This window comes from Furipterus horrens, unplaced genomic scaffold (genome assembly GCF_987537825.1).
Source record: "Furipterus horrens unplaced genomic scaffold, mFurHor1.1.pri manual_scaffold_6, whole genome shotgun sequence".
Taxonomy (NCBI): Eukaryota; Metazoa; Chordata; class Mammalia; order Chiroptera; family Furipteridae; genus Furipterus; species Furipterus horrens.
In genome coordinates, this window is record NW_028327176.1 from 1,210,416 (window position 1) to 1,223,300 (window position 12,885).

A 12,885-nucleotide genomic window follows, 5' to 3' on the forward strand; every position below is an offset into this window, starting at 1 on the left:
GAGCGGCGCCCGCCTGTGCCCATCATGAGGAGCGCTCTGGCCCTGCTCGGCCTGGCCTGCCTGTCGCTGGTCCTGCCCGGGGAGCCCCAGCAGCCGGCAGAGGACGCCTGCTCCGTGCAGATCCTGGTCCCGGGCCTCAAAGGTAACCCGCGGGGACCCGGCAGGCGGGCGGGGGGCACCCCCTGCACAATCACACAGCAGCCGTCCCGGGGCTCCAGGCCTCAGTCCCGGGGCCGGGGCCGGGTCTGACCGTGGGGGCCTCAGCTCCCCGACCCGAGGAAGCGGGGGCTGGAAGGCGTGGCGTCCACAATCCGGCCGCCCGGGAACTCTGTAAACTGGGAGCCACTCTGCGCAGCTCAGGCCTCGGCCCGGGACATGGAGAGGCTGTGACCCGTGTCCCCGCTCAGCACTCACCGTCACGCGGCCCCAGGATGAGCGGCTCTCCGGTCCTTCTGCAGACGAGGACCCTTGGGTGCAGGGATTCAGCGAGCGGCCCGTTGGGCTGCGCGGCTCTGAGACCTGGGCGCCTGCCTGGCCCCCCGGTAGCTCTTTATCCCCCTGGGAATCGAGAGCCCTTTCGCGTGTCGGTTTGTCTGCAGTCTCCCTGCTGGTGCGGCGGCCCTGCAGACAGCGGGGGGCGGGCCAGCCCGGAGCCCCGGGCCCAGAGCGGCTCTTCCGGTGAAGAGTCACTGGTCTCTGCAGAGCGGGGGTCCTGCACTGCCTTGTCCCCACGCAGGTCCAGCTCCGCCCCTCGGGGGCCCAGTGCAAAGGTGGCAAGGAATTTCGGGGCAGGGGCAGGGCACCCCGGCCACGCGAGGTGAGCCCGGGCCCGGAGCTCCTGTGCAGGAAGGCAGGTGGCGGAGGGGCCAGCCCAGGCTGCCACACACCGGTGGCCTCCGCGTCCCCAGTTCCATCTGCACTCCCCTCCCTGTGTGGGCCGTGGGCTGCTGGCAGGTGACCAGGGGACACCCTGCTTTCCCTGTGCCGTGCGGGCACCAGGAGGACAACCCGTGGCCCAAACCACCTGCTGGCTTCTGTGTTTGGACTTGTAACAAACACACTGACCCTCTTTAAAAAGTAAATCATGTTGGTAGCAACTCAAACCGTCGGACGTTTGGGTGAAAGGGTGAGTTTGGCCCCTGACTTTGCAGCCTGGTGTGGGTTTCCGGTGGGACCCTGTCCCAGGCGGATGTGGGTGGGCTCCAGGGGTCCGCACGTCCCCTCCTGTCTAGTGTCCAGGAGCAGGGAACACCGGACCCTGTGGCCCCACATGTCGGTGGGGAGTCGGGGTGGGTCCCAGGCCTCAGGCATAGTCCTTGTCTCTCTCTGGGTGAACATGGTCTGCAGCCACTTCTCAGAAGCGCTGAGGGGGGAGCTTTGTGCATCGGCTCACGTCGGCTCTGTGGGAGGGGGGACTCGGGTCTCGCTCTGACAGCAGAGGCCCAGGGACAGCGGGGTCCTGCTCTGTGACGCGAGTGGGCCAATTAGAAACAGCCCCTCGTCCAGGCAGGAAGTTCATTGCTCTGATGTTTAGATCGGCAGCAGGGGACAGTGGGGGCGGGGAAGGGAAGAGAGACCCCGTGGCGATAAGCAAGCTGGGCTCCAGACAGTAACAGTTCAGGGGAGACAGGCCCCCCCACCTCCCCTGTGAAGGGAAGACTGGCCTCCGAGGGACCCTGCTGGTGGCTGTGCAGGGGGGAGGGTGCGGGGCTGCTCCGACAGCTGCTGGGGGCGCCCGTTTGCTCAGCGGGTCTGTCCCTGTCGGGTGAATGAAGGCCTTCTCGGTGGCTCCCAGGTCGTCTCTGACCTTGCAGAGATGCTGTGAAGGTCGCAGCGTAAAGCCCGTGAGCGCAGGGGGTGTGGGAACCTCAGGGCAGAGGCGTGAGGACCCTTTCCACCGTCAGTGGCTCCACCTTCTTCTTTCCGGAGGCGTCCCGGGCCAGTGAGGACTTCTTATCACAGGAGAGAGAGAGATGGAGAGAGAGAGGGAGAGAGAGAGAGTGTGTGTGTGTGTGTGTGTGTGTGGTGGCTTCACGCTCACACCCAGCTGCAGGGCGGCGGCGACCACAGGACCGTTCCGTGTCCGGGACGTGGCTACGCTGCCCACGCCCCGATCAGGGAGTGGACGAGCCCCTGGCATGAGCCAGCACAGCCCGTGAGAGGGTTTACTACCCCAACTGTCGGTCAGTCAGTGGAGATGGGGGGTGCGAGGGACCCCACTCACTGCGGAGGCAGACGTGGCTGAGACTTCCCCAGAGCCGGGCTGGCTGGGAGCGAGCGGCCGCGGGGTGCGGGGTGCAGGGTGCGGGGTGTGGGGACACTCCCGAGGCCAGCCTGGGCCGCCCACACTTTCCCAGCGCAGCTCCACGCAGCCCTGCCCCTCGCCAGTGTTAGGGCTCCAGCTGAGATGTATTTGCTGTTAGAGGCCCAATAATAACACGCAGCCCCGGCCGGGCGGCTCCGCTGCTTAGAGCGTCATCCCCACGTGCCAAGGTTGTGGGTTCGATCCTCGGTCCGGGCTCATACAAGAAGCAACCAATGAACGTGTAAGTCAGTGGAACCAGCATTGATGCTTCTCTCTCACTTTCCTCCTCCCTCCCTCCCTTCCTCTCTCTCTAAAAATTAGTAAATAAAAACATGTTTAAAAATATATAAATAATAACACATTATCTCTGCGTCTGGAGAGCAAGAGCTCCCGTGACGGGGACACCAGCGCCTGCCGGAGGGCGGGAGCGTGGGCCGTGGTGGCGCAGACACGTGTGTCCGTGCACCTGCTGCAGGGCCCGTTGAAAGGGCCCAGCTATTCTCGTGGGTTTTATCGAATTAATTTAAAAATCAAACACCATCATCCCTAAGAGCAGGCTGATGCAGCCACGCCGTGACCCAGGCCTTCAGGGACCCTGCCCCTTGGACGTGGACGGCGCTCTGGTCTGGGCGGCCTGCCTGCCTGTCCGCAGGGGCACAGCCGGCCTGGGTCGGGGTCCGTCCTCCACGGTGCCCAGCGCTCCTCTGGGCTAAGGCCCCACACCCGTGTGCTCGCAGGGGCCGCGTGGGCTCGCAGACTTGTTTGTTCGGCTGCAGAAGCAGGTGTCACAAGGTCAGGGACGCCCGCGGCCTTTCTGAGCTGGCTGCCACACCAAAGCGTCCCCAGACGTGTCCTGTGTAGCTGCCACGCGCCGCGGCTTGGGCCCAGCATCGCCCCAGTGCGGTCCACGCAAGAGCGTTCTGCGCACGGATGTTTGTGTGAGCTGCAGGGAGGCAGGCAGGCAGGAACTCCTGGCGACGCTTGCCTGGTTTCTTTGGGAGGGGAGAGCCGCTTGTTCGTGACGGCGGGCACAGGCCCGGCCGCTGAAATGCGAGCCGCTGCTGGCGGGGAAATAGCTTGGTGTGGAGAACTCCGTAGGAAATCAGCCCTGAATCAATACCTGGGAAAGAGGGGCTGCGGGAAGGGCTGCGCTCCCGGGTGCACACGGGAGCGCATGTGACTTCTGAGTGGAGAGGTTTATAGGTTTAGAGAAGCAGCCGGTGGAGTTATCACCAGCTGGGGCTTCGGGCTTCCTGTCCCCGGAGACGAGCTGACAGCGAACACAGCAGACCTGCCCCCTGTGTGCAGAGCTGGGACACTGCCTCAGGACTGAAACGCCGGGCGTGCGCAGGTGGCCTTTGAAATGCCCGCCGGCATGGTGTTTCTCCAGACATGGTCATCCAACCCCGTCAAAGCTGAGGAGTCGGGGGGTGGGGTGGGGGCAGCTGACGTGGGCCCAGGTGGCTGCCCGGCTGCCGCTCCCCGTCCAGCAGGTCTCAGCCCGAAGGCTGCAGTCCTGGGACAGACCGTTAGGCCGGCCAGAGCAGGAGCGTGGGCTCTGGGGGGCTCGTGTCAAAGGACTGGGGGTGCCCGTCCGAGCAACCAGGTGTGACAGGGAGACAGAGGTGGGCAAGGCCAGGAGGGTCGCTGGCCCTGAAGGACACTTGGAGACACTCCCTCTTCATGGGCAGTCGGGGTCCTGCGGAGGAGGACGGGCGTCGGGGCCAGACTGGGAGCCGGCCAGGGCGGCAGTTGGAGAGAGTGACACCCGTCCCAGAGGGAGACGGCGGGGGGCGGGGGCGGGGGTGGGGGGAGAGAGGCAGAGGCCTGAGAGCAGCAGGGGTGGGGAGCCAAGCACCCTCTGCGTGGAGGTCGGGGTGGGAGGTGAAAGCAGAGGGGGCCGAGCTGCAGGAGAGGGGAGCCCGGGACCTGTGGCAGCACAGATGGGGCAGGCTTTCTCCTCACCGTCCCTCCACCTGTCACCTGGGTCCTGTGCGCAGAGCGAGCCCTAAACGCGTGTGACTCCTTCCGCAGGGGAAGCTGGAGAGAAGGGAGACAAAGGCGCGCCCGGACGGCCTGGAAGAGTGGGCCCCACGGGGGAGAAAGGTAACGCCTCCGCCGCTCCGGGCTCTGCACACGAGGGCAGGGGGATGCGGGGGGGCCCCACAGCCGGGGGGGTCTCAGGAGGCCAGCCGGCCTGCTCCTGGCGTAGGCTGGCGTGGAGTGGCCTCTCGGAACAGGGGTGCCGGCACCGGCCTGCTGGCTCCAGGACAGGGGTCCTGGGTGGCGTTGGCAGGCAGCTGTGTGCACGGGACCCCCAGTAGCCTCATCTGCAACACGGGGGGCCTGCGGGCATCACACGCCTAAGACAGGTGTGAGGGTGCCCACAACTGATCAGCCGTGCCGGCAGCCAAGGGGGAGCACACGCGTGGGCAGGCGTGCTGTTCTGCATGGCACCCACTTACCGCTGACGGGCGCTAACCACTGTGAGTGTGTGTCCACGCATGACACTTGCAGCCTCTAGGGCGGGTGCCTGGCCCTGGGAGCCAGGCCGGACGGGTGGCAGCGCAGCGAACGGGAGATGTCCAGTCAGTGGCGTTAGTACCAGCAGGCACGACCGCGGCCGCCTCAGCGTTAACCAGGCCATTAGAGCCGCCTGTGAGCGGGCGTGGTCTGTGCTCCCACGCTGTTCGTGAGACCGGAACCGAGGCTCTCCCAGCCGCGCCCCCGGCGACCTCCCAACACTGGACACTTAGGCTCTTCCCAGCTTTTAAAAACTATTATCACGGCCCCAGTCAAGGCCACTGAGCCTGTGTGCTCAGCCCCACACACGAGGGTCAAGCTCTCCGAGGGGCGACTGGCACCCCTCCTGAAGGGCACGGTGCGGCGAGTGGGCCGCTGCGCCCGCCTGTGGACGCGCATCGCAGTCACCACCCACAGCGTCTCCGTCACCACCCGTCACCGCTGGTCCCTCCAGCAGCCCCGTTTTCCTCTTGGCTCACAGAAGTTAATTAAAAAAGAAAAAAATGCTAGTCTTATAGTTTCAAGTTTAAAACCTACAGAAATGGCTCACAGGGGACAGTGTCCTCCCCGAACCCCACCCCCGCCACCACTGCCAGGGGTATCGGTCTTTCCCGACTTCATGACTTTATTGGCAGACAGTGACACCCTGTTCCCCCTTTTGTGAGAACAGGACACACACGCCACCTGCATACCACTCCGGGCACCGCCGGGCCCTCTGGAGATGTTCCCCTGGGGACCCAGGATTTCCTCGTCCCCTCCCCCATGCTGGGAAGTGTCAGGCGGTGTCTGCCTGGTCCCCTGTTCCTGGGACTCACGTTTCCCGGGGGGGTTTGGGGGGAAGGGTGGGCGCTGTAGTGAGCGATCTCGTGTCTGTCACTGTTTAAAGTGTGAGCGCAGCTGGAAGACACACCTCACAGTGCGACCGCGTGTGTGAACTTTCTGTGACGCCTCGGAAGGACCAGGTTGGTGCCTGGTGCCCGCTCACTGACTCTGGCAGAGAAACGCCCCGGGTCCGGGCCTCCTTTGCCTCTGCCCTCAGGCAGGAGGCGGGGGCACCTGTCCCAGTGTTTCAAAGTGACCTGTGTCCCTTTCCTGCCTTTGTGCCCTTTGGCCAGGTTGTCATTTTCTGTGTGTTCTAAAGCCCTTCTTGGGTTCTGCTTCTGGGTGCATAAGACACGTCTCTGACTCTTTCCTTAGAGTGACGAGCGGCCGGAAGTGGCCGTCATGCTGGCCCCGGTGCTTCCCCTCCCCACCAGCCGCCTCTGTCCCCTCTTCTGTCTCGTGTCTGCTGGGAGAACGCCGCAGCAGCAGCGGGCCTGGGCGGAGAGGCCCCTTGCGGTGTCAGGGTGGTGGAGGGGGGGCTCGTGGGCCGCAGCCAGCCCGCTCCCCCACCTGCGGGGAGGGCGGCGACGTTGCTGCTTCATCAGGTTCCAGATCACAGCAGCTGAAGGCACCTTAGACCAGAGGGCTTATTACTCTTCCTTTATTACTCTCATCACTTATTTCATTATCGAACTCATGACGCAATTCACACAGCGAGTGCACACGCCAGTCAGGGAGTGGGCGTCTCCGAGGCCAGACGGCCACGGGTTCAGGCTGATTTCAGTGACGTTTTTTCAAAGTCACGAGGCGTGAGCTGCGGCTGTCGGATTCTGTGTACAGACGCTTCTCTGCTCGCCGGTCTCGGTCATCGTCGCTCGGCCATCTCACCCCTCATTCTCTCTTGTTCTCGCTACGTGAGCTCGCAGCGACCACGGATGCTCTGCTTTCGCCCCTGAGTCAGGATGGACTTGGCTGGCACGGAAGCGGCCTGGCTCGTGCCTCCTTCCCGTCGCGAATTCCCAGGCTGAGCACTTCCAGGTGCCGAGTGCTCGGGGGACCAGCCTGGAGCCTCTCAGAGCCCGGAGGGGGCGCTGTGTGGAGGCAGAGGGCACATTGTGGCAGAAAGCCACGTGTCAAGCCGTGGCGCTGGGCAAGGCGGAGGCTGCAGAGCTCAGAGGCTCGCTGGGGCGGAACGCGCGATTCCCGTCCAGAGATGTAGTTCCAGCCCCGCAGACGCGCTGCGCCTGAGCTGCTGGGGGCGAGAGCAGCCCCTGTAGGAGCCCCTGCACTGATGATCACGGGTCCATGCAAGCCCACGGGCAAAGCCTTGCTCCACGTGACAGACGGCCAGCCACGCTCCCCCTCGTTCCCGCCTGCCCTTCCTTCTCCTCACCCGCAGGGGCGTCCCTTCCTCGGTGACTTAGACCATCCTCCACGAGTCTCCAGAGCAGGGCTTCCTCCCGGTCTGGGAAGGGGGGGTGGGGGGCTGGGGACGGCTCCGTGGTCCACGCACAGCCTGGCAGGCTGTGAACTAGACTGTGTCAGCAGTCGCCGGTGTGGGCCGGTCCTCGCCTCCCCCCCCCGACACAGCCTGTCCCCACAGAAGTCGCAGCCGGCACCAGTGACAGGTCTCGGGGTGTGGAGCTCGTACGGGGCGGGCCGGTGTGCAGCGGGAGCACCTCCTGGCCCCTCAGGGGCTCTGGGTTCACGCCTGGCTCCTGCTGACCAGCCTCACAGCCTGGGTAGTGCGAGCATAAAGGCACCCTTGTGCACACATGCGTGTGTTCATGCGTTATTTTTGTGTGTGTGCACCGCATAGATGCATACACATGAACAGCATGCGTGCACATGCAACGTGCACATGTGCACACTTGTGCAGACAGCACACACTCACATGCATAATATGCGTACGCACACCCACACACCTATATGTGCAGCGGCGGACATGCACATGCACACGTGACATGCGTGTGCACACGAGTGTGCATGCACTGATGTGTACATGTGTATAGCATCTGTGTGCGTGAATGACTGTGTGATGTCATGGGAGGGACAGCGCATTTCCTGTGCATTAACCGCCTTTGATCTTGCTTTCTGCAGGAGACGTGGGTGACAAAGGACAGAAAGGCAGTGTGGGTCGCCATGGAAAAATCGGTCCCATTGGTTCTAAAGGTATTTCCGCTGCTTCTGCCTCACCTTCCTGCCCAGGCCCACGGCACCCGGCTGCTCTGGCGGCCCTGCCCGGTGACTGTGTTTATTCCTGAGGTGGTGTATCTGATAAGCTGTGTCCTGTGGTGTGTGTCCAGGTGTGATCACAGTTACTGTGTTCAAGTGCCACCATGGCAGGCCGGGCCTCTAGGGACACAGGCCTGCTGTTTCCAAATGTGTCCACCTCGCGACCTCATCTGGCCCACACAATGCTGGGAGCGAGGCCCCGTCGTCAGGGCTGGCTCAGAATGGCACAGCTCTCCGTCCTCCAACATCACTGTCAATGGATGTTGGACCCCTGGTTGGTCCCGCACCTGTGCTGGGCTCGGGAGGCTCAGTGGGGTGCGGGAGGCACGGAGCCCAGCCCCTGAGTTCAGTGGGTGGCGCCAGAGGGTCTCCCGCAGGTCCTGTCCTGGTGCAGGAGGAGAAGCTGAGGCCGGGCAGGCGAGGGATGGCTCAGAGCTGCCAGGCGCTGAAGGTGGGAGCGGGCCGGCTACGTCCACCCGGAGCTGGAGCTGGCTCCCGTGCGTCATCACCGGCCGGTCGGCGGTCACGGGCCTGCCCCCGCCTGGCCCGGCCAAGAGTGTGGTGGGGAGTGTGGCCAGCTCAGCTCAGCCGCCCGCTCCCCCAGCCAGCTCCTGGGGGCACCTGCCTTGTGTGTGGCCGACTCATCCCCAGCACAGAGATGAGAAGTACATGCCTTAACAATGTAACTGTGGAGAAACACGTGCAACATAACATTTGCCATTTAAACTATTATAACTGTCGAGTTCAGGGGTGTGGCGGACGTTGGCAGTAGGGCACAGCCCTTGCCGCTGTCCATCCGCAGATGTTCCCGTCACCCCAAAGAGACTGTGCTCAGGGAGCAACTGCTCCTGCCTCCCAGCTCCGGGTGACTGCTGACCTGCTGTCCTGGTCGATGAACTTGCCCCTTCTAGATACTTCATAGGAACAAAATCTCCTCTGGGGTTGGGTGTGATGTTTTTGAGGCTCATCTGTGCTGTGGCATGTGTCAGTTTCCTTCCTTTTCAAGGCTGCATAATATTCCACTGCACGGAGGGACCACGCTCTATTTATCCGCCCATCTGCTGGTGGGCACCTGGGTTGTTTCCACCTCTGGCTACTGCAGCAGGAGGGGCTGCCTGTGCGCAGGGGTGTGTGAGCTTGAACGCACAGCCTGTGCTCTGGACAGAAGTCACTGCGCCTCCCGGGGACACCCCGAGGCCCTCCCGTGGCCTCGCTCTTTGGTCAGCTTCACCCCCGAGGTCGCCCTCCGGGTCCTTGTCAGGCCCCAGTGTTGATGAGGGACACAGAGGAGCCCACTGGACAGAGTCAGGCTCGGGCCCTCCCAGGAAAATGGTCACTGAATCCACGGACGGAGGAGTCGCTGGCCCTTCACTGTCCCCTAGCTGAGACTCAGGTTCTCCCTGGGGGAGGAAGATGACACTTCTGGAATATTTATGTGGCTTTAACGTGAATATCCACCATCTAGGTTTAGAGGAGCCAGAAGGCCGTGTGGCCACGATTCTGTTAGAGGGAATCGGAGGGCAGAGCAGCCACGTGGCGTGTCCCGTCCAGCAGGAGGCCGGAGCCCAGGCCTGGGGTGGCCATGCCCTCCGGGGCCACCTTGCTGCATCCGAAGGTGGGGCCGGCAGGGCTGGTCTCCGCAGGATGGGAACCCATTACCAGTGGGTTTGATCATCTCTGAGGCCCCTCAGCTCTGGGACCACATGTTCTTTCTGGCTTTTCCCTGCTGTGACGAGGGACCTGGACTGAACGGGCATCAGGTTTAGTGGCTGCTTGCTCCTAGTGTCTGGCCTCATGACGTGATGTCCAAGACATGTTCCGGGAGGCAGCCGGCATTTGCCAGAGCTGGCGTAAGAAATGATCGCCTGCTGCTCTCTGAGACCTGTGCAAGGCGTGTGCTTCGTGCCACGCACATGGGCGTGAGGGATCAGTGGTCTGCAGACCGTCACTCCCTGTGGTCTGGGAGGAACCCGGGGCATCACACGTGGAAGACATGACATGTTATCCTTATGAACTTGTGAAACATGTTCCCCCTCTACTTGGTGGCTTTGACCTTGCTTTTCTTTTTCAGGTGAAAAAGGGGATTCTGGTGATGTAGGACCCCCTGGCCCCAATGGAGAACCAGGTATTGCATAAAGGGTCCAAGGATTTTTAAAACATGTATTCAAATTGCACTTCTGAAAACGTGTAACTCATGAACTAAAACTGCCCCGGGCAGGGAAACGAGGTGCCTGTGGCCGGCAGGGGTGCCCCTCATCCGCCGCGCCCTCCGAGGCTGTTTCAGGGAGCCTGTCCTCCCGCCGCACACCGGCGTCCTGCTCAGGGCTGCAGGCTGCTCGCCCACGGCGTGCGACCGTGTCGCCGCACAGTGGTGCTCAGACATGCGGTCCCGAGGCAGTGTCCTCTCTCTCTGCTGCTCTGGGTGCCACAGGGTCCCCCTTCCTCTGACCACCAGACTCCGGAGAGAAGCACAGCTGTCCTTTCCGGGTTTTCCCCTCGTTTCCGACGTCTTTTTATCCAGCGCCCACGACCCCTCCTGTAGTCCCCACACAGGCCAGCGATGCGCGAATCTGCGCCCTGGCCCGGGTGTCAGCTCCGAGTCCCCACGTGACGTCCCAGAGGCACCTTCAGCTCACGGTCCCTCTGCTCAACGCAGCTCAGCGTGGTGCCACCTCCCACCAAGTCTCTGAGATGGGAACCTGGTGTCCCCAATATTTGATCACTGCGTCCCGGTCCCACCGCCACCCTTGTCCTCACCTGCTTCGTCTTCCCTCCACCTCCACGGGGACCGCCCTGAGCCACGTCCCTGCAGTCCCCTGCGTCTGGGCGCCGGGGCCCATGGGGTCTGTTGGGTGACATGTCTATTTTGGGGAGCGCTCCTTCCTTCTTTTCCGAGCCCCGCCCGTGAGCCAGTCTCCCAACACAGCCCTGTCTCCGCAGGGCTCCCGTGTGAGTGCAGCCAGCTGCGCAAGGCCATCGGGGAGATGGACAACCAGGTCACCCAGCTGACGACCGAGTTAAAGTTCATAAAGAATGGTAGGCTCCTCTCGGCACGCTCTCTGGCCGTCCCCGCGTCCCCCTCCCCCGTTCCTCCGCCTCCCTGAACCCGGGGATGGCGTGGCCCCGCCCCGCGCGTGTGCACGTGGCACCGCCCGCTGCCCATGGCGCCGTGCAGCGCGGGGCGCGCCCTGAGGCTGTTCCGGAAACGCGAGGGCTCACTTTCCAGCACTGCCCTCCCCGCAGCTGTCGCCGGCGTGCGCGAGACCGACAGCAAGATCTACCTGCTGGTCAAGGAGGAGAGGACGTACGCGGACGCGCAGCTGGCCTGCCAGGGCCGAGGCGGCACGCTGGCCATGCCCAAGGACGAGGCCGCCAACGGCCTCCTGGCCGCCTACGTGGCGCAGGCGGGCCTGTCCCGCGTCTTCATCGGGATCAACGACCGGGAGCGCGAGGGCAGCTTCGTGTACGCGGACCGCGCCCCCATGCAGACCTTCAGCCCGTGGCGCAGCGGCGAGCCCAACAACGCCTACGACGAGGAGGACTGCGTGGAGCTGGTGGCCGCCGGCGGCTGGAACGACGTGGCCTGCCACCTGGCCATGCCCTTCCTGTGCGAGTTCGACAAGGAGCACGTGTGAGCCCAGCCGGCCAGGGGTGCCCGCCCCAACCCCCGGCGCCACGCCCACGGGCCTGGGGGTGGGGGCCGCTCCTCTGGTGCGCCCCAGCGCGCGCGCAGGGGCTGTGGCCTGTGCTCAGGAGGAAGGTGCCCCTGGTGGGGGTTCGGGAGGGGTAAAGCTTTGCCACTTGCATGGTAGCGGGGAGGGTCCCAGGGCCACAGCGCTGCGCTCGCCTCCGTCCCGGCTGGGAAACAACCTGCCACGTGTCCCGGTGGGGACGCCCAGCAGCGGTCGCTGGGGCTCCATCGCTACCTTCCTTTTATCTTCTGTGTGGGGAAGAGCCCACTTAGCTTTCTCTAAATTATATTAAAATATACCATCCTTTTTGCTATTAGCCAAGTAGGAGTAATTTTGCTTTGCTGCAAACCCAGATTTCAGGAAAAGGAGAAATAAAAGTCTCCCAAACTAACAGTTGAGTGTGTGCTGGTGGTTTATTCTCGTGATGTCTCCAGTAGCTGTATCTGTTATCTGTAGTCGTATCACAGATCCCCCCACAGCGCAGTGGCTTGTGACAAAAATCTTACAGCCCCCTCCTCGTTCCGGTGTTCAGGACTTGACCTGGCCGAGCAGACCGTGCGGTGTGGGCGGGACTCAGCCCGGCAGGTGGCCGCCAGGCCTGTGAGCAGCAAAGGCGCCAGAGCCAGCGTGCGGGCAGGACGGTCACTGCTTTCTGGGACCTCGTCATTAGGAGAGCCACCAGGTCCCGCCTGCACGCTGGCTCGGGGAGGGGACTTCAGGGGGACGTGACCACGGGAGGCGGGACCCTGGGAGCCATTCCGGAAGCTGCCTGCTGTCCCCCTCCGTTTTGACATTGGAATCCCTAGAAAAAAGTAATAAACACCTTCATTTGGGAAAGATGACAGACACATATACAAGGGACCCCCTGGGGCTGGGGCCTCGACAGGTGGGCACTGCTGGGAGACACCCTGGCCTGGGGGTCTCGTGGGTCTGCGTGAGGCCCCGACGCCCACTGTGGCTGTGGGCGATGATGTCAGGATGCCGTGGGGCAGGCTGCGCTGGAGGAAAGGGCCCGCTCTGTGGCTGCCGCATGTGTGGCTGTCACCCGGGCCACTTCGCCTCCCCTGCAGGGGCCGGGGCGCGGGACTCTGGCTCCTGCTCTTACTGTAGGAATCAGAGGAGCTGCTGGTGCAGGTGGCCCCAGATTCTTGCTGGGCCCCAGGTGGGGTGCTGGCTTGGGGCAGGCACCTCCCTCGTGTCCAGGGCAGAAACCGTCTGTGGGGGCCCAGAGGTTTATAGGATGTGGGGGCCTGTGTGGAACAGGGTGTGGTTGGGGGTCTGGGCGGGGCCTGGGCAGGGTGGGGCCGA

General features: G+C 63.5%; 1 protein-coding gene across 1 annotated transcript; it reads left to right on the plus strand.

The window, feature by feature from the left end:
* On the plus strand, positions 1–11,602 carry COLEC11 (collectin subfamily member 11). Its single transcript, XM_090280150.1, has 6 exons — positions 1–142; positions 4,340–4,411; positions 7,751–7,822; positions 9,957–10,010; positions 10,826–10,921; positions 11,129–11,602. The coding sequence occupies exons 1-6, from the start codon at positions 25–27 to the stop codon at positions 11,518–11,520; spliced, it is 804 nt and encodes a 267-aa protein (XP_090136276.1). The 5' UTR covers positions 1–24; the 3' UTR covers positions 11,521–11,602.
* The last annotated feature ends 1,283 nt before the right edge of the window (positions 11,603–12,885 follow it).